Source organism: Scyliorhinus canicula, chromosome 16 (assembly GCF_902713615.1).
Source record: "Scyliorhinus canicula chromosome 16, sScyCan1.1, whole genome shotgun sequence".
In the NCBI taxonomy this organism is placed as follows: domain Eukaryota; kingdom Metazoa; phylum Chordata; class Chondrichthyes; order Carcharhiniformes; family Scyliorhinidae; genus Scyliorhinus; species Scyliorhinus canicula.
In genome coordinates, this window is record NC_052161.1 from 26,753,458 (window position 1) to 26,780,091 (window position 26,634).

A 26,634-nucleotide genomic window follows, 5' to 3' on the forward strand; every position below is an offset into this window, starting at 1 on the left:
TACACTGGCGGAACGGAGGAGATCATTCATCCTCTTTCGGCATTGGATGGATGTCTTCTTTTGGAAGGAGTTGGCACTGACCACATCGCTTGCCATGCCGGATTTGTTACCTTGCTTAGTGGTCTTCATCCAGAGTGGGGATGGAGGGCTTGGCGGGGGCCTCCACCATGTCTAGCAGGCGCTCAAGCAAGGTGTAGTTAAATTTAGAGGCAGCATGCTTCTGGGCAGCCATCCGTTCCCAGTGGCTTCCTATTCCTTGGAGAGTGCTTGCCCTGTGCAGGAGCAGCCTTTAAATATAGCGCCCGGATTACTGAAGATCTGACGTCATGACAGGGCAGGCGAATCAAAGGCTGCCCACCAGAGGTACTGGGATGAGAAACCTGATGCCTCTGCATTTTCAAAACATGTGCTGCACAATACTGCGGGAAAAGCCGCATTGGCGTGTCTGGATCAAACACCGCTTTCCCTGCCCGAAATCGGATTTGAACAATTCCTGGGACAATGCCACCCAAAGGGTACGATAACATTATAGACAGTAATTAGAACTCTTGTTATAGACTCCCCTCCAGCAAATTGTTTACGAGTGTTGTAATGATAAATGCAAATATGAAATTCAGTTTCGTTTGGTGTAACACGAGGAGAATAAATGAAAAGACAATTATTGTGCTTCAGTTTATTAAAAATACAATGTGCAACATTTTTCAGCCTTTCTATAATCAGTGTGATAGTTTATTTCATCTCATCCTTTGCCTTATGAAAATTGAGACTTTTAGTATCTTGGTTTTAGAATCATTAACTCATTTCCAGCTGAGATGATAATGACACACTTCTCTGTTTATGAACAATGTTTTCTGTAATATCTCGCACGGGACCTAAAGGTGGAAATGCTTGTCTTCCCGTGCTCCTTGCGGAGTACCCTGCTATGGGCGGGGTATCTCAATTAACCAATGTGTATAAGGTCTGTCAGTTAGGGACCAACCAAAGAGAAAGGAACCCATTAGGGATCTACCAGGTAGTGTATATATTGTTTGTGTAAATAAAGCTTTGTTCTTATTTTACACAGTGTGGACTCCCCGTGTCCTTAAACTGGCGACGAGGATGGGATGATTACAAACTACTTTTTGGGAGAAGTAATCATTTTAAAACAACTAAGAAACAGGTTAGGTAGCAAAGCCTGCAGTCATTTTCCTTGAGAATTATTTAAGTCCTTTCAACAGAATAGTGCAGATGACACTGAAGAATATTCAATTTAATTTCCATGTTGAAAAATTAGCCACTAGTATATTATTTCTTGAATCCAGTTGACGAATGTTATGACACGGGCATAAACACCAGGTTTATTTTTTATTCCACAGCGGTCACCCCAGCTCACTATTCCATAGACCTGGTACTGTCCATTTATCACGCATGACAGCGGTCCTCCAGAATCACCCTGTGACAAAACAGACACAACGAGTTAATTTGTTTCTTTTTGTTTCTTCCCAGTTGCTCCCCTCCCTGTGCTGCTGGTGCCTCTGACTCTTGCTGGATGCAGTGAGCCGGCAGCCCTCTTACTATCTCGCTCAAGTGGCCAACTCCATCTTGCGTTCACCTCGAAAGTGATCATTGGCAGCTCCGTAAATGTGTATGTGAAAGCTGGAAGCTGTCCACAAACACACACCCGGGGATATTTGGAATGTGACCAGGGGGAAGCTTGAAATCTCCCTCCTCTCCAAGCCTGGCGGCATTGAGGCTAAACGCCATGCCCTCGCTCCTGCTTCAGCCCAGATCAGTTGAGTCGCTCCCAATCTGGTGACCCATGGATCCTGCAACTTTCTAACCAGTACAGCTTCCGCCAACACTATGTGCTACTCAGCTGAGAAAAAAAACCCAAACCATTCATAAAAAACGCAGCATAATAATTAAAACAAATGGCAGTGTGTAGAAGGAGCTACACTGGTTCTCAGTGAACAGGAGTCTGCCTATGAAATTAATGGCACGTCTAAAATCTCCAGAACCAAACTATTTTAAAGCTTTTATTCTGCAGCTAGCTATCTCTTCCAACACTGTCAACTTAATCTGTTTCAGAACTGGGCCTATGATGCCTGACCTTTAGAAATGAGTCCAAATGGTCATAGTTGCGCTAATCGCACATGAGCTTCAGTAGCAGATGTTCAATGGGCGGATCCCGAAGAGAGGTGTGAAAATACAAATGGAAAATCCCACCGAGGCGGCTTGGGATGGTTTCCTCCCAGTAAAGCGTGAGGCAAGCAACTGGAGTGCAAGTTGCTTTCCATTTGATGCTGGATGTTGGTGAGCCACCAAGTGACTGTGTGCTGCTCCGAGAGGCCGGAGGAGCAGGTTTGGGAGGTGAGAAAGGGCCGTGGAGAAAATGAACTGAAAAACAACGGCAAAAATCAGACAGGAGGAAATGTGGGCCAATTGAAAACCATTCCGCAAAGGGGGGGGGGGGGGGGGGGGGGGGGAGTCTAATGTAAAAAGCAAAACATATACAACCTAATGGTTTAGTCTGAAAAGTTACGCTGAATCTAACGGTCAAGCAGATTTATTTTTCAAGGAATCAAATAAATAAGAGAAGGGTTAATACATAAAGTACCTCAGGGAAAATAGTATTAGAAAGCACAAGTAAAAGAGAAACACAAATCACAGAGTCCAGCCAGAGGCACTTAAAAATGTTTTATGACAATGTTGGTAGCAGAGGGAAGGTCAAGGAACAGATGGGTCCATTAAAAGATAAATTGGGTAAAACTATTACAGATGATTAGGATATGGGAAACATACTGAATGGATTTTTCACATCAATTTTCACAAATGAGTACTGTAGGCAAATTCCAGTCAGAGTGAATGGGGCTCAGTGAGCCACTGCATATATAAATGTTAGTTAAAAAAAAAAGTTACACAGAAACTGGAAGAATTAAATATCCATAAAGCCCCTGAGTGGAAGAGAATATATCCTGGAATCTTCAAGGAATTTAAGGCAGAAATTAGGAATGTTTTGGTTGATACTTTGCAGAGGTTCACAAGTCTTGGACAACTGGGAAATGTGGTACATTTTCTGAAATATAGTTTCAATATTCAGGAAAGGATGGTATGCACAAACCTGGGTTCCATTTTCATTCCATCATCAGGGCAGTAACACTGTGAAAATGGCAATGCAGGAGCCTGGGTCGCCATGATCTCAGAGCTTAGGCTTCAATTGGAAAAAGGCAAGAGCCAGATCTTGCCCCACGCTGAGGTATTTATAATTGAGCAAAGACGTCAGAATAATGCTAATTATTAACAAGCGTTCTCATATGATTTGCATTAAATATGCCCTGGGAACTCAGGAAAGCCATTGCAGCATTACAGAAATCTGACTGATCAGACTTTACCAGCATTACAAGAAGAGTGGCATCAAATACAGTGAACACAATGAGGCCAATGACATTCGTTGGGGGGCTGGGAGACCAACAAAGGCATTTTCAGAATGTGATCACAGTATCAAAATACTGTGCCGACAATGTCAGAGGCTGGAAATTCTGTGGCGAGCAACTCACCTCCTGACTCACCAAAGCGTGTTCACCATCTACAAAGGACAAATCAAGAGTGTGATGGAATACTCTCCACCTGCCTGGATGAGTGCACTCGACAGCACTCAAGGAGCTTGACATCATCCAGGACACAGCACCCCATTCGCCAACACCTTGACTGTTGCTGCAACAAAATCCTGGGACGCCCTCCCTCACAGTACTGTGACTGTTCCTGCAATACATTGACTGCAATGAAGGACTTGAACAGAAGATGGCTCACTAGTACCCTTCTCAAGGGCATTGAGGGTTTGACAACAACTGTCGGTCTAGCCAGCAATGCCCACGTTCAACGAAATACTGATTATGCACCAAATCTGCGGTACATTCTGTTTTATGGTGCAGGTATCATTAACTAATCTGTGCCCTCAGTTAGTGAGCAATAAGTTTGCAGCTTATTTTTGTTTACAAAGTTGGCAATGTTTTTCTTTGTACTTGCTTTGAGGATTTGGGGAATTGAAAACGAAGGAATGACCGTATGGTGGAGAAGTTCTTGCCTTTTTTTTTGGATGTGGAATCTCAGATGGTAAGAAACTTGCCACAGAGAATCTCTATCCTTAAATCATTAGAGGTACTTAAGAGCAATCAGATTGCAGTAGTCAGTTCAAGCATTAAGTATGAGACTAACCTGGCAAGAATCCACTTTTCCCTGTTCTAAATTTCCTGCGCAGATCATGGTTTCATCAATGACGCCATTGTAAGATGCTCCTTTATTACAAGCTCGTTGAGAGATGAGTTTTACAGATGCATCCAATAAATATTTTGAACTGTTTCCTGTAATGAGTAAAAAATGCATGAGCATGGAGTTTTAGTGTAGAAGTTTAACATTTTTTATTTCATGTGTTTTCGATATATAGAATGAACATGGTGGGTTTGCTAACCTGTTTCAATTGTGCCCCATCCTGCAATGTAACACTCCGAAGTGAGGGGTAAAGCAACATTTGGCAAACATATTGTTCTGACAAATTTGGTTTCCTTGCTGCACTGTCCTCCAACATTTTTCAATTTCAATAAGGCTGAAATATAAGCATCAAGTCAGTTTAGGATTTCCAGACACAAAGCCATTAGCCGTCTTGGGAGAGAATTGAGCCATTTGTAACGTTAGTAAAAATCTTCCCGAAACCTTCGCACAGCGACCAGCTGCAAACCAGAATGCCACCGCTGAAAGTTGGATTTTGAAATAGGCAAAGCGATTTTAAAAATATTCAATCAAAGCAGATTCAGGAAAAAGAATTCTGCACCTATTATGGAAGTCACTATTAACATGGAGAATCTTTTAGTGAATCTGCCTCTTCTTGACTGGAACTTTGCTTTCTGAGGTAACCTTTTTGCAAGCTCAGATGCCTTTGGGGTAGGAAAAACTGAGGAAGCACATGTCAAAGCTGATGCACCATCAATTGGACACGAGACGAAGATGTGTGCCCGGCTGCAGACGTACAGAAGAATGGCCGACTGCCGGGAAGCAGTGGTTCTTATATCCCGCCTTGTAGGCGGAGCTACCTATCTCTCAGCCAATCGTCTGAGAGGCACATGACTTACCTGGGCCAATGGGCAGCGAGTCCTCTGCACCGATAGCAGCTCACTTCTAAGGTACCACAATACCCCTAGTCATACTACCACATTCACCCCTTGTTGAAAAGGAAGCGGGGGGGGGGGGGGGGAAGAACGTGGGCATGAGGTGGGGGGTGGTGTCCCGTGAGTACGTGAGACTGGTAGTATGACTAGAGATGTTTAGGCCGTACCGTCGCATCGATGGCTGCCCACTGACCCGTAACTAATGTGCAAAAGGAAAAAAACAACAACTATGTACAGTGTACATAATCAGGGTGGGGAAAAATGGGTGAACAGGTAAGGAACAAAAGAAAATCACAACAGTCCATCCGCAGGCAGAAGTCCACCCGTAGGTCACATCGATTCAATCAGTCGAGTGGGCGCCTTCGATGCCCTGCTTGACCTGTGTAGTAGTGCTGGTGATATCGGAGCGGTGGTCGTCCGTGACTCCGGGAGCGATGATCTTGTTCCTGTGTCCGTACCCCTGGTCGGAGCTAGCGGGGGCCAGGCCGGGGGAAGGGGTCCCTGTCCGCTGAGCTGTGGGTGCGTCGTTGCTGAGGGCAGTGGGTGTCGGGGTGGGGGGGGGGGGCTGGTACTGGGGGGTGTGGCCGAGATCCGGTGGGTGCCAGGTCCCGGAGGGAGATCCTGTCCTGTCGGCCGTCGGGATGCTCCACATACGCGTATTGCGGATTCGGGTGGAGTAGCTGGACTCTTTCGACCTACAGGTCCGACTTGTGCACCCACACATGTTTCCGGAGCAGGATGGGCCCGGGGGTAGCCAGCCAGGTCGCTGCTCGGGACTGCAGCGACCGCCTTTCACTGGCAAACGGCCGCAAAATGGTCCTTTTTGCCGCAGCTTTTACAGGTTGCGGTGCGGGCCGGGCAGCGCTGGCGGGGGTGCTTGGTCTGGCCGCAAAAGTAGCAGCAGGGCCCCGTGGGTTTATCAGGGCGCCCTGCGGCGCAGGCCTGAGGGGGTTCCGAGTCTGCGGAGGTGAGGGTGGTCGCGTTCCATGCTGCCCAGGGGGCCGCGTTGCGGTTAGCGACATCGAGAGAGGAGGCGAGGGCCCGTGCCTCAGCGAGGCTTAAAGTTTCTTTCTCCAAGAGTCTCTGGCGGATCTGGGAAGATTGAATACCCGCAACGAAAGCGTCTCTAATTAACAGTTCGGTGTGCTCGGCCGCAGAAACTTGTGGGCAGGCGCAGTTTCTCCCCAGAACAAGGAGGGTCTGGTAGAATTTGTCTAAAGACTCACCAGGGAATTGCTGTCGCGTGGCCAGTAAGTGCCGTGCGTAGACCTGGTTCACCGGCCGGATGAAATGTCCCTTTAGCAAGTCCATAGCTGCGTCATAGTCTGTTGTGTCCTCTATGAGCGTGTACACGGCGGTGCCCATGCACGAGTGGAGGATCTGCAGTTTTTGTTCCCTCATCAGACGGTTTTCGGCTGTGCTCAAGTAACTATTGAAACACGCCAGCCAATGTTTAAATGCAGTTGTTGCATTTGCTGCGTGCGGGCTGAGTCGAAGGCCGCGGAAACTTGATACAAAGCTCCATCTTTTAAAACTTGTGCATTAAATTGATGCACCATCAATTGGACACGAGATGAAGATGTGATCCAAACAAAAGGCTCTAATGCACAAAATGTGTGCTCGGCAGCAGACGTACAGAAGAATGGCCGACTGCCGGGAAGCACGGGTTCTTATATCCTGCCTTGTAGGCGGAGCTACCTATCTCTCAGCCAATCGGCTGAGAGGCACATGACTTACCTGGGCCAATGGGCAGCGAGTCCTCTGCACCGATAGGTGCTCACTTCTAAGGTACCGTAATACCCCTAGTCATACTACCACAAAAGCCTTGCATCAGGATTGCAAATTTGTAAAGCTGCCCCTTATTTGTTCAAAGTGTGAGAGCATCCACAAATGGAGAACTGGTGTAGCTTCCCACATGGAGTTGGCATTGAGTTAAACAGACAGACAAAAGAAAAACAGGTAGAGAGAAAAAAGTCTGATGATTTTTCTGAAGCACATCCGGCCAAAGTGGAATCAGTCACTGAGTAAAATTGGGCTGGATTCTCCGTTGCGCCAGCACCACACGGATTTCCCGGCGGCATGGGATGTGGAAATCCCATTGGCAGGTGGCGCTAATGGAGAATCCCACTGCAGGCGAGGGCGCATCGCCGAGGATCTCGCAGCTAGCGGACTGGAGAATCCCACCCAATGATTATCAGCTTGCATCCCATCGACAGGTAGAAAGCAAATAGTTTCCTCACCAATATCACTACGCAAGGCAGTGTCTGTCTCTTCATAGTCTGGATGCATAATAATTTGCTCAATGTCGAACTTCTGTTCATTTAGTTCTGTTTCATCTATATTGTGTTTCCCAAGAATTATTTGATAATGCTGGGCTTCGCTGCTACAAGTAATTTGAGTGGTAAAATATAATTAGATACGCATAGAAAGTCAGTGCACAAATTAAATTCCATTATACAGTCATTTGCATAACAGCCCATGGAAAACTGCACAGATTTACACAGGCAGATAATTAACAAAACCTCATTTTAACTAGCAAAATGGATAATTTTATAACAATAATACTACTGAAATTTTACACAATAATTTAAATCTTACTCTAATTTTCTGCTTTCTACATTCTCTTTGCTAAATTTTCTGGTCTGTATTATTTCATTGCTATATTCTCCATTTCATTCCACTTTGTTCTTTTCTTTTCCACTAACAGGAATCTGCCATCAAGCCAAAAGGCTGTGCCTATCACACAAATGAATCATACATATATGAATTTCAGTGCCAGTGCAATGCCAGGTATGTTGGCCGTACTTCCCGATGACTGACAGATTGGATCAAGTAGCACGTCCCATTGGCTATTGTCAATAGACAAACTACTCTTCGTAACGAACTTGGCTATGCTTGCATAATTCAGAACGTAGTGTCTAATATTAGATGTGTTTCCACGGTTGTACAGCACTTGCTAAACAATCGCATTTCTATTAAGAATTACTTGAACAACCAATTTAAGATCATCAGTCAAGCTCGTAAAATGGTGCACTGATAATTGCTAGAAGCTAATATATTATCAGGAACCTGCAGCAGGATTCTCCCTTCTGGGGACTAAGTCCCCACTCCGGCGGGAGAACCGGTGCCAACCACTCCAGCATCAACAGCCCCAAAAGTGCGGACATTCTCTGCACTTTCAGGGGCTAGGTGGACGCCAGAGGAGTTGGCGCTGCTTCAACTCGCGGCGAAGGGATTGCGTGAATTCGCACATGGGCCGAAGGGCCGGCGTGATCTTGCGCATATGCGTAAACGCTACCGTGGTTCCGCGCATGCACAGACCATCCGGCATATTTTGGCGCATGCACAGGGGGTTCTCTTCTCCACGCCGGCCATGGCGGAGCCCTACAGGGGCCGGCGCAGAAGGAAGAAATTCCCCCACGGCACAGGCCCGCCTGCAGATCAGTGGGCCCGATCCTGGGCCAGGCCACCATGGGCGCCACCCCGGGTCGGATCCTCCTGTGCCCTCCCGAGGACCGCCCCCACCGACTTACCTGCCAGGTCCCGCCATGTGGGACCATGTGTAACCCATGCTGGCAGGACTGGCCAAAAACGGATGGCCATTCGGCCCATCAGGGCCCGGCTGGCATGGCGTGAATCCTGCCCCCGCCCGAAAAACGGCACCAGAGAATATGGCAGGGCAGGATTCGCGCCTCCCAGCGAGGATTCTCCGACCTGGCGGGGGGTCGGAGAATCCTGCCCCAGAACTCTGCAGGCAAAAGGAACATGGCCAGGTATTACAGCTGTTTTCAATTAAACAGAAACATGGAGGTCAATAGTTCTTTGGTGCATTCTCAATGGCAACACCTCAGCTAATCAGAGGTAATTTGACAACCTATCAGCACCTCGTTCTCATGCAGTATAAATTGTTGCTCCCTTTGAAAATTGACATTTGAGCATCTGTCCTAATGAGTGGGTGATGAAAAGCTTCAACAGCATGTCTCTTTTTTCAGTTACATCAGTTCTATTAATGCACAATTTATTCACTAGATAGAATGGACTCATGTATAGTCTGATTCAAATCCTAGTAGTGCTAAATCAGCAAAGAAAGAACTGTGACTAATTTCAGATAAAAACTCTGGGTAATTGTTCCCTTATCTAAGACAATCAGGCAAACTCCAGGAGGCCATAAGCAAGCTAGTGTCTGGGTATTTCCAGCCTCGCTAAGCCTGATCGGCCACTGAGGGTGGAGTGGGCCAGTCAAAAGCCTGGGACTGGAAGATCCTATTCTGCATATTGTATACACTGGGTTTAAGAATGATTGCCCATGCATTAACATAGCCTGGGAAATTGGCCAATGTCTGTTCCAAGTAGTATAAAGTTGTTAACTGGTAGTTGATTTAAGATTATATCTTATGAAAAACAGTGCATGTGGTTTGTTCCTGCTAATGCTATGAATCTTTACCTCAGTCTAACCAGAAAAATGCAAAACATGTGGGATTTTCCGACCCCGCCCACTACTAGGATCACGTGGCGCAGCGAAAGTCACAGCCCCACTGTGTGCGCTGCCACAACAGGGCCGGGAAATCGCAGCCAGAGAGTTGGACCACGCTAGTATTTAAACCTGCCATAAGTGGAACACACACAATGAATGAGGCTGTTCAGTCTCGTTTGAGAGCGCTGTGCCACAAATGGAAGGGAAGTTTGTCTTTATTCCAGGCTTGGCTTGGTAATGTTGAGAACCTTGATTTGGAATCAAGATCCTTTGAGGTTTCTTTTATAACTAAAGGACGTCTGAAGGTGAATTAATGGATTAATTCAGGATGCAATGTCTGTTGAAGATGTTTCCTTCCTGTTAGATAGCTTCAACAAAATTAATTTCCTACACCTTACATGGCCCTTCTTATTGATTGGTGACTTTCAGGCTAGTTAGAAAGACAAAAACGACCTACCATCATCATACAACCATTCATTAACAATTGCTAATGACAGCATGCAGTTGGTTTTGCCTCAAATTAGAAATAAAAACTGATAAGACTTGGCTCCGGAAAGGACCAACTTCCTAATTATCTGTAAGTGTCCAACAAAACATCTTGCCCATGCATTCTATCCAAAAATAACATGGATTGACTTTTTTAATGGTTATCTGCAATCCTCATTATTCACAGCAAATCGTAGCTATGACTCCCCAGCTCCTCCAGATAGGACTAAGACATTTATGATTTGTTTCTGAGGACATACCTTGCATCCAAGCAGTGGGCTGCAGTAAGAACCCAACAGGGTGCAATCAAGGCTCCTCCACATTGATGCCCTGCATCAAAAATACTTATTGGAACTTTTAGTTGCACAGATGCCTGCCACGGGTGCCTTCCACGGGCTGTCTTTGTCCCACCATAGATGCGACTTAAGGTGCTTCTTAAGCTTACTTCCCCACAGCTTTCGAAAGCCGTAGGGAGCACCGTTGTCGTGACAGTCTCGGGTGCTACTGTTGTTTCTAAATTAAACAAAGAATTATTCTGGTTACTGTCAAAAGGATTTAGACAGAAATTAAAACATACTGGTAATTTTTCTCTGAAACATCTCAAAGTCCTTCACCCATGCAGGTCATTATTAGAGCATTGAGGACAAGTTGCTATTCATTTCCAGGACAATTGGCTGATGCCGTGCAATAGTCTGGAATTTGCTGCCCGAGTTGGTGATGGAGGCAGAGATGCTAAACTCTTTAAAAACATGCGTGGATCTGCACCTTATGTGCTGTAAGATACAGGGCTGTGGACCGGGTGCAGGAAAGTGGGAATAAAAAGGGCACCTGGGTGTCCTCGGGCTGGTTTGGACAAGATGGGCTCAATTGCCTCCTTCTGTGCTATAAGAATTCTATGATTCTATTCTATTCTATAATAGGTTGGGGTTTTTAAAATGGAGGTGTGTTACACACAAACTGCTTGTGCCCCCCCCCCCCCCCCCCCCCCCCCTCCGCCCCACTAATCTTTTACGCGGTTCGTGATTCAATTTGCCTAAATCATGCCCCACCCAAAGAACTGGCCACATCTCTCCTGGTGCTAACTGGCATTGGTCTGAGAACGCCCTGAAATGGCATTCATTTTCCAAGGTGAATACGCAATGGTTGGCATATTTTAAAATATTTTTCATACAATAAAACATTTGGCTTGCTAAGAAATTGATCAGTGTATACTAATGATGTGAGCAGAAGTTTCAGTATAGCCTTTTCAAAGAGATTTTCAGTGATTGTGAATCAGGTTACTCCTAAAGAGAGGCCAGGATCTTTTTTGGCGATAAATCCATCTTCAGCTAATTAATAAAACTGCACCAGGGTTGCCAATCTTATGTATCCAAGAAAACTTTCAATGGAAAGAAAAGGTAGCTACCACATTCTATTATGCTGTGTGGTTGCATTAGTCAACGGATGATTTTACAGTTGTAACGATGCATTTCATTTGATCCAAACCAGCGCAATTTCAATGGCATTTTGAGAACAATTTCCAATTACATCCAAGGAAGAAGCTCTATCGGACAGTGGCCAATTTTGGTGTTGTACTTCACGGAGGATGTCAAGGCCATGAGGAGGCGGTACAAAAGATGCACTAAGGTGATGCCAGAGAGAAGTGATTATGTTTGTTACAAAGAGGGAGCTAAAAGGAATTGGGATTATTTTCACTAAAGCAGAGAAGGTAAAGAGAGGTATTTAAGGCATTTGAAACAAAGGAAGGTTTTGTTAAGGTGATGAGGAATAAAAGGGTGTCTTCTCCTAATTTTTGAGGCAAACTGCATTTTAGAAATCCCAAGCTTCGCATGAATAGAGATATTGTGCACTGAGAAATCACAAGCACTCTTGGTGCCTATCATTGCTGAAGGCTTAAATGAAATATGGAACCTTGCTCAACACCAGTTTAGCTCCAAATTCTGCACCGCCTCCCAAGTTGTACCGCAAAACTGCTTTGCCCATCACAGGAATTTTGGGGCCATAATTTGTTTATCATTTCTCAATATAAGCACCGGCTAATGAAGGCTGCGTAATTGCATACTTTCTGTCAGAGTCTTTCTTTGCCCTACATTCTAGGATTTCTGTCTTAAATAAAAATGAAGCATCACTTAAATCTGAAACCTTATCTGAAAAAGAGCTTTTGTAATTCAGTCCATGTTTTGTCTTCAAGTCTATAGAGGAGAAAGAAAAGGAGCTCAGAAATCCTGTTACCGGATAGGTGATGATTTGCTTCAAGTCATACACTGAGAGAATTAGTACAAGAAAAATTTTGAGAAAATTCTGCTTATGGCTCAAGTTGAAACTACTGCTTCTTGACAATTGCAGGTTAAGGACTCCCTTCATCAGGGTTATGGCATAAGGAGGCAACAGCAATGATTGAAAAAGGCATGAACATTTTGACGGTTTTGCTCAGTTACTTCATGGGTTCAAAGAGGATTCCACAGTTGGACTCCTCTGCACCTTTTATGCTGCTAGCCTGCATGGTTCTATTTTATTTGGGTTGTGACAAGAGAAAAAATCGATGCAGGGACAAGTGGCCTCACAAGGAACCTTAGCAAAATGGTATCCTTGAAAGCCAACTCAGTGAGCACATACTATGATAATACCACAAATGTTTTAGCTGTACCCACCTCTCGCACACTGAGAAATTGCACAGAAATCCCATTTCAATTTTCCATTTTGTTCTTGAAAAAAGCACCAAGGTTTATTGTCATCATCCGGATTCCTGATCAAAGATAAAAGTTTTGAAATCATGTCAGATTTAGTTACGTGGCATCATGCTGAAAGTGCAGATCCATTATTGTTTTTTATGACAATTGTTGTCATTTCTATTTCTCCCTTGTCATTCTCTCAGCACCAACTTTAAGGGACAGCAGAGGACGACAATCCTGGGCTCTCTCTCAGGCACATATTGCAATGCTCCACTAAGGCAGTGGAAGTGCATTTTCAGTAATCTGTGATTGCCCTTGCTGAGCAGTGGGCAGCATTGGTACATGTCTCCGTGGGGCTGTGGGGGTGATGCATTGGCGCTTTGAGCCAAGTCCTGAGGGGGTAACCCCTGTCACCCTGGAGCCAAACTGACACTTGGTCAAGAGGCTCAAATAGGTCTGGCAACTGGGAGTTTTATAAAATGCATGAGTTGTGAGAGCTCCCTGGGAAATGATCATATGCCTGCATAATTATTTTCCAGTGGGCACACAAAACTTGAATGCAACGGGAGTGACACCTCTTCTGATTAATGGAATTGGCTGTTCCCAGGGAACACTAAAGACCACACACGAGCAGTCAATCACACTCTGTACTTGTGGGAACCATGCAATGGCCCCGAAAACAACTGCCCCAGCAGCCTGGCTCTCATCGTCTTTTATAGATTCATTGGCCCTACTGAACAGGGCATTAGTTGCCCCCTGTATGCATCAATGTGTCCCCACCTGTGAAGTGCCACACCAGTCTCCCAAATAACCCTGGAATGAGGTTCTGGCACAGATATTTAGGGTCACATTCATCTTGACCGGGACTGGCATGGGGTTCCCTCCAAAGCCACTGGGCTGCAGATCTTGTTGAAGGAACACGCACAGGTGGATGACTGTCTCCCAAGCTCTGGCATAGTTCCCTCAGACACATGGAGGTAGGTAGTTGATGCACGTTCTGAACATGCACTGATGTGACAGTACTCTTTGGCGATGGTGACAGCCCTAGTTGCCTTCCTTCTGACCTTCCTCCCCCTGGGCTGGTGCCAGCTGGTGGAGTTTTTGTCTATGTTCTCACATGACTAAGGTCCTCCTCAGGCACCCATGACTATGCAGGTGGAACCCACCCACCTCCATCCTCTCTCTATCACCTATGAGTTTCCACCCATTCTCCTTCCCTCAATCAGCCAGGAGCCTCCAACCACCACTCGTGACCCAGAGCCAGCAGCTCTCGACCTTCCATCTCCCACTCCCACCCCTCGCTCCCCTCACCCCATCCCCACATCTGCCACCCCCTTCCCCGGCACCATGGAACCTTCTCCTGTCTTTGTTAAACTTCCCTCCATTATCCATGTTCTGCCCTCAGTCTCCCTTGACCTTCCCTCAGAGACCACTGAACGACATCCCCCCCACCCCCCACACCCCTTGCAGCTGGAACTGCCCTGTTTCAAACTTGATGTCCCTTCTTTGACTGTTGATCTGTCATGTGTCCTCACAGGATGTGACCGCAGCAATGGCGGACCCTGCCTCATCAGCTGGAAACTGGCTTGCTTTGGACACCTCTATACAGTTGCCCCCAAGGTGCCTTGCTGTGCTGCTGCTTGGGAATCAAACCACCACCAGCACCAATGATCAGCCCCAGGCCCACTTCCTTTCTGTTGGTAAACCATCCAGCATCCTCTGCCCCTCTCCCCGGGTCGCCGAGATAGACAGAGTCATAACCTTACCTCAGATCTAAAATTTGAACAACTTTGCCTGGTGGACATCACCTTCAAGTTGGTGGGAAAACAGGAGATATGGGTTTTTCATGTGCTGTGGACTTCACTTTGAAGGTAGGACTTAATATGGGGTGGTTCCCATATTAATGAACATGCATGGTGTGCAAATGAATGGTAAATAGGTTCCCACCACCAGGAAGTGTTATGGTCATTATTTACCTCATAAACTGAACCAGACGACAGGAAACTGAGACTTCGACTCCCTCCTAATTATTAAGTCCCCCTGCCTGCCCTGTTTCCTGCTCATACAGGCCCCTTTAATTACTGCCTGGAGTATGGTATATTATGGTATATTAAGCAGCACGGTGGCAGAGTGGTTCGTACTGCGCCTCACGCCATGGACCCGGGCTCAATTCCGGCCTTGGGTGACTGTCTTGGGTGAAGTTCTCTCCGTGTCTGCGTGGGTTCCTTCTGAGTGCTTTGGTTTCCTCCCACAGTCCAAAGATGCACAGGCTAAAAATTGCCCCTTAGTGTCCAAAAGATAAGCAGGTTAGGTGGGGTTATGGGGATAGGGCGGGGATTGGGCCTGGGTAGGGTGCTCTTTCAGAGGGTCAGTGCTGACTCGATGGGCTGATTGGCCTCCTTCTGCACTGTAGGGACTCTATTATTCTACATTTTTTACCTACAAAACCTGTGATCGCCAAGGCCATTTTCTTCAGCCTTTTCCCCAAATATATTGATATTTTTCCTCAGAAGCAAGTGTGAACTCCAGTATAAACACATTCTGCCCTGTTCCGTTGTACCAACATTGCCTCTGTAGTTTTCGCCGTTTTCCTCATAACAGTCATTGGTATCTGTAGAATGTTAAAGTCTAGGGTTACATGTAGGTAGATGTAACTTTAAAAATAATCTCAATTATTCACCTCGTGGGTGAATAGTTTCTAGATCAAAAACTCAGACAATCTATATTTGCCTGGTGAAAACCAAAAATCATACAAGATTATACTGTTATTGATGCAAAATGTATATCACACTATTATAGGACTTTAGCCATCTTCTAAAAATGTTTACATTACAGCAGAGTTTCTTCACCATTGGGTCACGTCCCATTATATTCTAAACTTCGGTCTAATTTTTCTGTTTTAAAAATCTGATCATAAAAGGCTACTAAAAGATGCCCAAGGTTCAGCTGACTTCTCTTGTGGATTGAAACCATCCCCTGTCTCAAGAGGGAACACAAGGAACCTTCCAGACTAATGTTTATTCAATGCCTGCCCTGAAACTAGTTTGAAAAATCAGATAAATGGGTATTTCAAATACAAAGGCTTTGGTTGTCTCAAAATCTCAAGGTCTGAATTCCACAACAGAATATCTAATCAACCCACCTTATTTGGAAAATTACTTTGGACTTGTATAGGTCACATGGTGAGACATCCATATTTTCGGTTTGCTTTTAAAAACAACAGAAGCGGTTCTCCAGACAGAATTCTGCTAAAAGTCATTCAATCACAAAGTGTCAAATGGTCTCCCATTTGAGATGGAGATGAGGAGACATTTTTTTCTCCCAGAGGGAGAGTGAAGTAGGATTCAGACTGAACGGTCGCTAAGTCCGCGATGCCGTGCTTCACGGGGCCCCGCTGCTAGCCCCGCCCGGGGGGAGAATTGGGTCCCAGGAGGGGGCGCAGAGGCTGCCGTGAAACACGGCCAGTTTCACGGCAGCCTTTACGATTCGCGCATTTGCGGAGAATTGCGCCCTTTGATTGTAAATCAGCAGGAACACACTCTTCTTAATTCCAGTGTGAGAAGAAAGCTTTTGGTTCACCAAGAAACCAGCAGGAGAAACTGTGATCAGAACTGTGTTCATAGCCTTTAAAGTATCTTTTAAAAAAATTTCGAGCACCCAATTATTTTTTTCCCAATTAAGAGGCAATTTAGCGTGGCCAATCCACCTATCCTGCATATCTTTAGGGTTATGGGGGTGAGACCCACACAGACACCGGGAGAATGTGCAAACTCCACACGGAAAGTGACCCGGAGCCAGGATCAAACCTGGGTCCTTGGCGTCGTGATCTTTAAAATATCGGGGCCAGATTCAAATGGGATGGAGATAGGAAAAAATACCTATCAAGGCTTCTTGGACTGAGAGGAAATAACGCTTTTTGCATCACAAGCTCCAAAAGGGAAATAAACACTTTTAAAGATACAGGGGGCAGGATTCTCCGACCCCCCGCCGGGTCGGAGAATCGCAGGCAGCGGCCTCCCCGGCGATTCTCCAGCCCGCGATGGGCTGAAGTCCTGCTCGTTCTATGCCAGTCCCACCGGTGTAAATTGGAGTAGGTCCCTTACCGGTGGGACCTGGCGGCGCGGGTGGGAGGGGTCATCGGGGGGGGGTGGTGGGGGGGTGGGCGGGCGATCTGGCCCCGGGGTGTGTCCCCATGGTGGCCTGGCCCGTGATTGGGGCCGTCCGATCCGCAGGCGGGCCTGTGCCGTGGGGGCACTCTATTCCTACGCACCGGTCGTGTAAGCCTCCGCGATGGCCGGTGCAAAGGTGACCCCCCCCCTTGCGCATGTGCGGGGATGACGTCAGCAGTCGCTGACGCTCCCGCGCATGCACGGACCCACGCCGGCCGGCGGAGTCCCTTCGGCCCCAGCTGGCGCAGCGCCAAAGGCCTTCCACATCAGCCCACGATCAGGGCCCACCGATCTGCGGGTGGGCCTGTGCTGTGGGGGCACTTCTTCCTTCCGCGCCAGCCCCTGTAGGGCTCCGCCATGGCCGCGGGGAGAAGAAAACCCCGTCCGCATGTGCCAGAATACTCTGGCCGGAGAACCATGCTGGCGGTTCTGCACACGCGCTCTCCCTTCGGCGCGACGCTAGAGTGGTTTGCGCCTGTTTTGACGCCGGCCTTGGGCCATCACGCCGGTCGCGAGGAATCCCGACCACTGTGTCCAGAGGGTCAAATGCTGGTCACAGAGACTGGGTAGACAGAAGGGAGCCAGACAGATTCTGTCCAGCAACAGTAAGCTGAAGGAGTCCCTAACATTCTAAGGGTGGGATTGAGCCGGTAAAGATCAAGGGATGAGAAGGAAACCAGAAGACTTTCTCGAGGTCAAGACGGAACTCCGAAAGGCTAAAAAAAAAATTCAAAACCAGGCAAATATCGTTTATAGAAGACAAAGCAAGGTTGGCGCGAAGAAGATAAATGGAATGTAAGGGCTGAACCAGAGATCTGGTTAGCAGTCACCGTCCATTAGGATTTAATTGGAGAAGTTGCCAAGCTAGCAGGCAGTCAGCAAGAGAGATACCTTATCTAGTCAAAGAGCCACCGGGCAGTACAGCAGAATGTTGTTTGCCAGTCACCTGTGGACAATAGCGTGCCAAAGGACACAGGGTATACTGGGGAATAGCCCATACTCAACATAACAGAAAAGGGATAGTCAATACTCATAATGGTGGGTGATGTGTTGTGTAGGCTGGGTCTGGATGGACTGCGCTTGATGCAGTTTAGCAAGAGTCAGACTTCCAACACTCGATGAGATGCAACACGATTTTATTAAACAGCTAACTATTTACATATCCGACTGTGGGTTGACACTATGCTGACTTGACTGGAGACCTGAGGCTAGCCTGACCAGACTTGCTGATTACCACATGGTGTTTGCCTTAACTAATGTTCACGAGCTCTGACTATCCCAGAGGCTGGATCCCGAAAAGAGGGCGAAAGCTGGTGCCCTCTGGCTTTATAGTGGTCGTGTCCTGTCTGGTGATTGGCTGCTGTGTTCTGTGTGTTTACTGGTCATCCTGTGTGTCAATCACTGCCTGCCTGCACTCCATTATATATATATAGATGTATATTATGACATCTCCCCCGCCTTTATTTTCTGTGGAGACAATAAATATTAACGTGCATGTGCGTGTAAATGTGTGTATGTGCGTGACTATATACATGATATGCTAAAACATACTTATATACATTGGAAGGTGTCACTAGCGCAGATGTAGGGCAGATGAAACAGCAAAAAAAATGATATGTACAGATATCAAAACGATGAAGCAACAAACATTTGCAAACATTGAGTCTATAAGTTCAGTCTTTGTGGTGGGCGCCGAATTCTGGTTGACCGCCTCAAGGGTGGATCAGGGGCCGACTGCACTTGGACGGGTGGGACTGCCGCCATGCAGCAGGTGCTGAGGTCGGCAGAATTATTGGCGGATCGGTGTCCTCGTGGCAGGGCTCGTCCAGAGGAGGCAGTGTGCGAGGTGAGACATCACGATTGGGTGGCAGACGTGGAAGTCTGCGCAGTGCCCGCCTGTTGAGTCGGAGGAAGGAGCCATCAGACATGCGGACGAGGAACGACCTCGGGACAACTTGCTTGACCACCACAGCTGTGGCGGACCAGCCACCGTCAGGCAGCTGCACACGAACTCGATCAGCCAGGACTAGGTCGGGAAGATCTGTGGCATGAGCATCGTACGCTGACTTCTGTTGGGCCCGAGACTGCTGCATCCTCTGTATGACCGGGAAGTGATCAAGGTTCGGAGTGTGGATGGCTGGAACTGTTGTTCGCAGAGTGCGGTTCATTAGCATCTGTGCAGGGGACAACCCAGAAGACTCTGTATGCCAGCAGCACCAGGTTGAAATCTGAGCCCGAGTCTGCAGCCTTACACAATAATCGTTTGACGATGTGAACCCCATTGTCGGCCTTCCCATTTGACTTCGTGTACAGGGGGCTGGATGTGACGTGGTGAAAATTGTACAGCCAGGCAAAGTCAGACCACTCCTGGCTGAAGAAACAGGAGCCGTTGTCACTCATCACCGTGAGTGGTATCCCATGTCTGGCAAATGTTTCTTTGCATGCCCTAATCATAGCTGCCGTGTGAGGTCAGATAGTCATACCTATGACTATAGGGTAATATATAGTCGGGTAATTGGAAAAGTAGTCCACCAGGAGGACATAGTCACACCCCTTGGCGTGAAAAAGGTCGACACCGACTTTGGACCACGGGGAGGTTACCATCTCATGCTGCTGCAACGTTTCTTTAGGCTGAGCTGGCTGAAATTTTGGCATGTGGGGCAGTTGAAATGAAATGAAAATCACTATTGTCACAAGTAGGCTTCAGTGAAGTTACTGTGAAAAGCCCCTAGTCACCACATTCCGGCGCCTGTTCGGGGAGGCTGGTACTGGAATTGAACCGTGCTGCTGGCCTGCTTGGTCTGCTTTAAAAGCCAGCGATTTAGCCCAGTGTGCTAAATCAGCCCCTACTGAGGACCATGTTGGAACGTCCTGACTGATGCCCGGCTAGTAGACTGCCTCCCGAGCTCCGCGCCGACACTTCTCAACCCCCAGATGGCCCTCATGTATTTGGCCAAGCACCATCGCTCGCATGCTCTGCGGGATCACGATGCTTTCAAGCTTCATGAGGATGCTGTCTACCACCGTCAGATCGTCCTTGATGTTGTAGAATTGAGGACACTGTCCCATCTGCCAGCCATTCGCGAGGCGCTGCGTCACCCGCTGGAGCAGCGGATCCCTGGCTGTTTCTTCACGAATCTGAATGACCCTTTCATCAGAGGCCGGAAAGTTCGAGGCACAGAGCTGCACCTGCGCGTCAACTTGACAGATGATGTCAGTTTGCTCACACAGTGCAGTAATGTATCTGGAAAGGGCATCCGCAACAATGAGGTCCTTACCAGGGGTGTAGACCAGGTCAAAACCGTAGCAGCGCAGCTTGAGAAGGATTCGTTGCAGCCATGGCGTCATGTCATTTAGGTGTTTTTGGATGATGTGGACCAATGGCCTTTGATCCGTCTCAACAGTGAATTTGGGGAGACCATATACATAAATCGTGGAACTTATCGATTCCTGTTAGGAGGCCCAGGCACTCCTTCTCAATCTGAGCGTACCGTTGCTCAGTGGGGGTCATGGCTCTGGAGGCATACGCCACCGGGGCCCAGGAAAAGGAGTCATCCCGTTGGAGGAGCACCACCCCAATACCACCCTGGCTTACGTCAGTGGATATTTTTGTCTCCCTGGTGGGGTCGGAAAATGCCAGCACCGGGGCTTAGGTGAGTTTTGCCCTTAGCTCACACCATTCTTGATCATGAGCAGGCAGCCCCTGGAATTCAGTTGATTTGCGGACGAGATGGTGGAGGGCTGTGGTATGAGACGCCATGTTGGGGATGAACTTCCCAAGGAAGTTGACCATCCATAGAAAGCGGAGGACTGCCTTCTTGTCCTCTGGGGTCTTCATGGCATTGATTGCCGATACTTTGTCAACATCTGGCTGCACGCCTCGCTGTGAGATGTGGTTGCCAATAAATTTGATTTCTGATTGACCGAATGAGCATTTGGCCCTATTGAGTCAGAGGCCATGTGCGTGGATCCTGTGCAACACCTGCTTGAGGCAATCAATGTGCTCTTGAGGAGTTGTGGACCAGATTATGACATCGTCAACGTACACTTGCACCCCCTCAATGCCCTCCATCATTTGTTCCATTATACGGTGGAGGACCTCTGAGGCAGAAATGCTGCCAAAAGGCATCCGGTTGTAGCCGTAGCGACCAAACGGGATATTGAATGTGCACAATTTGCTACCGGATGCGTCCAGCTGAATCTGCCAGAACCCTTTGGAGGCATCCAGCTTTGTAAAGAGTTTGGCATGAGCCATCTCTCTGGTCAACTCTTCTCGCTTTGGTATCAGGTAATGTTCCCTCATGATTCAAATCTTTGGGGTCAATATAGATTCGAAGCTCCCCTGACGGTTTCTTGAAGCAGACCATGGAGCTTACCCAGTCCATGGGTTCTGTGACTTTTGATATGATACCTTGGTCCTGGAGGTCTTGCAGCTGCTGCTTGAGGCGGTCCTTGAGGGGTGAAATGAAATGATAATCTCTGGTTGTCACAAGTAGGCTTCAAATCAAGTTACTGTGAAAAGCCCCTAGTCACCACATTCCGGCGCCTGTTTTGGGAGGCTGTTACAGGAATTGAACCGTAAAAGCCTTGGTCTGCTTTCAAAGCCAGCGATTTAGCCCTGTGCTAAACAGCTTCAGAACCGACGCTGTGCGTGAACCACAGGGGTGGCGTTTGGCTTCAGAAGAATTTTGTAGCGGTATGGGAGTGTGCCCATACCGTCGAACACACTCTGATACTGCACAATGATGTCATCAATTTGAGCCTGGAAGTTTTCATCAGGTGAGGTCGTTGCCTGTGAGGATGACATGGTGTGGACTTGCTGAACTAGGTTTAGGAGCTTGCAGGTCCGAGCACCAAGCAGGGATGCTCTGTCACGCCCTACAATCCCGAATCGCAGCATTACTTTAAGGGACTTGTTGGAAACTCCTACTTGGCAGGAGCCACTGGCAGCAATGGCATTGCCATTGTTGTCAAGGAGCTGGCAGGCCGGTGGAAGAATGCTTGGTTTAACGCGGATGGTGTCGAGATCAGATTTCAAAATGAGGTTCGCTGACGTGCCAGTGTCCAGCTTGAAACGGATGCGAGTCTTATTCACTGTGAGGACAGCACACCACTCTTCGTCAGGATCCACGCTTAGGACTGGGAGGTGTTGCACCATCTTTGGAAAAGGCAGCGCATGCCGAGTGATGATGCCCACCCGGAATGGGGATTTGAGGCATTCGGGGTCAGGATTCGCCAGGCTGTCAGGGTCAGGGTCTGACACGGCCTGCTGTATTGATCGGACGCTCCTGCGTCGTGGTTGGGTTCGCTGGATGCTGGGCAGTGGAGCAGATCTGCAGAGGGCTGCGTAGAGGCCAAGCTTGCCACACTGTAGACACCGTCGTGACTTCGGCGGACATTGCCGCTTTAAATGGGCGAAGCCACAATTCGGACACATCATGATGGCTACGTCAGCACGTTCCGTACGCCACCGTGCATGCGCGGAGCGATCGAATGACGTGCACGTCTGCGCAGGCTGGTCGTCAGTCTCACCGTCCCCTCGGTTGTGGCGCGCATGGGCCAGAGGTCGCGAAAAGCGCGTGAATGCGCACTCTCGTTAAGACTCAGGCCCTGCGTTTGAGCAAAGCCTGTACGCACTCCGTTTTGTGGGGGGGTGAGCTTTGCCGTTTCTGCCGCCCTGATATGGGAGTACCGGTTGTTGGCATGCTCATGGAGGACGCAATGGTTAGGGTGAGCTGCTTGATTTTCAGGAGCTGCTGGCGAAGGGAGTCGGAGTGGACCCCGAAGACGATCTGATCGTGGATCATGGAGTCATAGTTACATGACTGCGCGAGGATGTGGAGATGGGATAAGGATTGAAAAGGTTCATCCTTACCCTGAAGCCTCTGCTGGAAAACATAGCGCTCAAAAGTCTCATTGACCTCGATGTCGCAGTGGCTGCCAAACTTGAGGAGGACAGTTTTAAATTTGGTTTTGTCTCCACCTTCAGCGAATGTGAGGGTGTTGTAGATGTGGATGGCGTGGTCCCCGGCCATGGAGAGGAAGAGAGCAATCTTCCTGGCGTCCAATCCGGCCTCGAGGTTGGTGGCTTCGAGATAGAGTTGGAACTTTTGTTTAAAGATCTTCCAATTAGCATCGAGGTTGCCGGCGATGCGGAGCTGTGGAGGAGAGCCTACGTTTTCCATGTTACCGGATGGCTGGTGGCTGGTCAGTGCTGATTCACTTAAGGTAGGTCCGTCACTTGTCAGCTTCCAAAACTGGTACCATGATGCCTTGTGTAGGCTGGGTCTGGATGGACTGCGCTTGATGCAGTTTAGCAAGAGACAGACTTCCAACACTCGAAGAAATGCAACACGATTTTATTAAACAGCTAACTATTTACATATCCGACTGTGGGTTGACACTATGCTGACTTGACTGGAGGGGCGAAATTCTCCAACCCCCCGCAGGGTCAGCGAATCGCCCGGGGCCGCCGAAAATCCTGCCAGAAATTCTCCGCCACCCGGGAATTGGCGGGGGTGGGAAACACCACCCGCCGATTGGCGAGCCCACTGCGGCGATTCTCCGGCCCGCGATGGGCCGAAGTCCCGCTGCTGGGAGGCCTCTCCCGCCGCCGTGGTTTGAACCACCTCTGGTGGCGGCGGGATCGGCGGCGGGAGCGGGCCCCCGGGGTCCTGGGGGGGGCGCGGGGAGATCGGACCCCAGGGGGTGCCCCCACAGTGGCCAGGCCCGCGATCGGGGCCCACCGATCGGCGGGCAGGCCAGTGCTGTGGGGGCACTCTTTTTCTTCCGCCGCCGCCACGGCCTCCACCACGGCGGAGAATCCCCCAGCGCGCATGCGCCGGTGGTGACGTCAGCGGCAGCTTACGCACCGGCGCATGCGCGAACCGGCGAAGGCCTTTCGGCCAGCCCCGGCGCCGGGTGGCGGGCGTCAAAGGCCGCTGGAGCCAGTTTGGGCGCCAGTCGGTGTGGTGCGAACTGCTCCGGCATGGGCCTAGCCCCTCAATGTGAGGGCTTGGCCCCTAAAGGTGCGGAGAATTCCGCACCTTTGGGGAGGCCCGACGCCGGAGTGGTTGGCGCCACTCCGCTACGCCGGGACCCCCCGCCCCGCCGGGTAGGGGAGAATCCCGCCTAGCCTGACCAGACTTGCTGACTACCACATGCTGTGTGTCTTAACTAATGTTCGCGAGCTCTGACTATCCCAGAGGCTGGATCCCGAAAAGAGGGGGAAAGCTGGTGCCCTCTGGCTTTATAGTGGTCGTGTCCTTCTGGTGATTGGCTGCTGTGTTCTGTGAGCTTACTGGTCATCCCTTGTGTCAATCACTGCCTGCCTGCACACCATTATATGCATAGATATATATTATGACAATGGGAACATAATATGCTGTCAATGCCCAAAAACATCTGGCGTGGGCTGTCAGGCGGGAGTGAGCAGCCCAATTTTTGGAAATGGGATGTGGATCCTACCTAGGTAGATCCTAACGGTCCTAAGATTGAACCCTCCTTTCTTCACGCCCACCAGCAGCCTTAAGCCCATTGCCCCCAGCACCCCCACTACCCTGTCCCCTCCCCCACCCTTCTAATGTAGCAAACCATCCCCTACGAAGACTCCAGGCCTGTTTCCGAGGATCCATTCCTCCTTCTTCTTGTCCCCTGCTGCAGTACTGGCAGAGCCTACTGTTGTACTCTTGGCACAACAGGATAATGGAGCTTGCAGATGATCGGATTGTCTGGCAGTTCCCTAGGGCAGGACTTCCTCCCCAGTGAGAGCCAAAGTCCCATCAGTGCTTGTTTAGCCTGCCTGCAGCACGTTATGGCTGCGGGGTTGGCCCGTGTGGAGCAGGTGGGCTCCACACCGATATTGCACTGAGGGGGTGAGTTGTCCATCTCCCTGTAATATCCAGCCCAGATATCCACCAGAAATCCATCGAAGAAGCTGTGAGTCATTGAAGCAACTAAGGTACAAAACAGCAATGCCTTGAAAGTGGAAGAAAGACTCCCTTCCAAACTGTTCCAACTTCAACTTCACTTGAGAACCATTCGCCTGGAAATTCAATTATCGGAAGCTTTGCAGCTTACCGAGAATCCTCTGATTTACAATCCTTCACTTCAACTAAAGCATCAACTCATCTAAGAAAATACGGGCCTGCCACAAATGAGATTGAGACAATCATTAACTGCAATTGTATTGTTTTACCTTCATCTGTATCTTTGTTTTATGAATATGAGTCAAATGTGTTAAACGCAATGTTTAAATTAAAAAAAAAACACATTCCCCTACATACAAACATACTGACCATAAGCAGCAAAAGGGAACAAAAAATATGTCAGTGAGAAATCGTGTTTTAAACATCCCGGGCAAACATGTGATAATAAATAATCTTTATTTTGAAATTCACAAAAAAATTGTTGTCGCAATCATTTAATTGAGGTAAGAAAGCATACACCCCTTACATAAAAACACATAAAAGAATCACGTCAATTCTGTTCATGATACCAATTCAGTGAACCTTGTTACCTGTTTCACAATACTGTCCTGTGAATGATTTTGGACACATGCAGACGAAAGATCTTCTTGTTCGGCCAATTCTGCAGATTCCACCATTTTTACAAGGGTTTATTGAGCACGTGCGAATTGCTGAAAGGAGACGGCAGGGAAAAGTTGTTTAAACTTCAGAACATCACCAAAGACATCTGGAATTCAGATTACCATCTTTACTTTAGCTGTTATGATTCTTTTTCTACTTTGACACTGATGTTTGATAAAAGAAATGTAAACACGCAGAGAGAAAATAAGGAGAAGTTAGTCCTTGTTTTGCCTGATTTTTGAGGAAAATGTTTCTAGCCATGTTCTCTCAAACTTTATCTCCCCAAGAAGTGTCAATTTGTCAGCAGAGACATCCACATTTTAAAAAATAGCCCACTGAATATGTTAATCGGGGAGGAATGCCTCCTTTAGTTCCTTGCTGCTGAATTGGGCTGAAGTTGGGAGAATCATGTAGCACACATGCTCTGAATTGTTGCTCCATGTCTTCAGAGAGTACTTACATTAGTGTGGAGCCAGGAGAAGCAGTGCCTCCTCACTCCACAGTAATACCATGAGCGACAGCCACTCTGCATTTCCTTCTTCCTCTTCTGGTATTTATCCATGAGACGGCCCCATATCCAAACCGGCTGAATTTTACAATAAGCCAAACAGCAACCTGCATGAGATCACCCGACTGGCATCCACAACCAGTTTTGTAGATGAGACCCAAGGATCACTTGGAGGGAGTTCTGAGATTTCCTATCTGGTAGAGAATTGGTTCATCTGGTGCAGTGGTAAAAAAACCCACTGCCACCAATGACTATTCCACCAGATTTAGTTAATGGACTAGCCTGATTAGTTCATTGTTAACAATACCTCTGAACACGACAGATTGACCTGGAGATTCCCCACCAAGTCATTCACCGACCTGACTTGGAGATATATCGTCGTTCAGTGGGCTAAACAGCTGGCTTGTAATTCAGAACCAGGCAGCAGCGCGGGGTCAATTCCTGTACCGGCTTCCCCGAACAGGCATCGGAATGTGGTGACTAGGGCCTTTTCACAGTAACTTCACTGAAGCCGACTTGTGACAATAAGTGATTATTATTATTATTGTGGCTGGATCAAAATCCTTGAATTCCCTCCCTGACATCACTGTGGGTGT

At 48.1% G+C, this 26,634-nt stretch overlaps 1 protein-coding gene across 2 annotated transcripts in view; it reads right to left on the minus strand.

Annotated features, from left to right (window-relative positions):
* Positions 1-658: 658 nt before the first annotated feature.
* LOC119950654 (hyaluronan-binding protein 2-like) overlaps positions 659-26,634 on the minus strand; it is a 55,690-nt gene continuing 29,714 nt past the window's right edge. For both annotated transcript variants that reach the window (XM_038773270.1, XM_038773269.1), the window contains exons 6-13: positions 25,461-25,580; positions 15,213-15,384; positions 12,753-12,847; positions 10,362-10,614; positions 7,382-7,524; positions 4,448-4,582; positions 4,195-4,340; positions 659-1,432 (exon numbers count right to left, since the gene is read on the minus strand). In XM_038773270.1, coding sequence (XP_038629198.1) covers positions 1,277-1,432; positions 4,195-4,340; positions 4,448-4,582; positions 7,382-7,524; positions 10,362-10,614; positions 12,753-12,847; positions 15,213-15,384; positions 25,461-25,580 — 1,220 coding nt within the window. In that variant the 3' untranslated portion in view covers positions 659-1,276. The remainder of the gene's footprint in view (positions 1,433-4,194; positions 4,341-4,447; positions 4,583-7,381; positions 7,525-10,361; positions 10,615-12,752; positions 12,848-15,212; positions 15,385-25,460; positions 25,581-26,634) is intronic.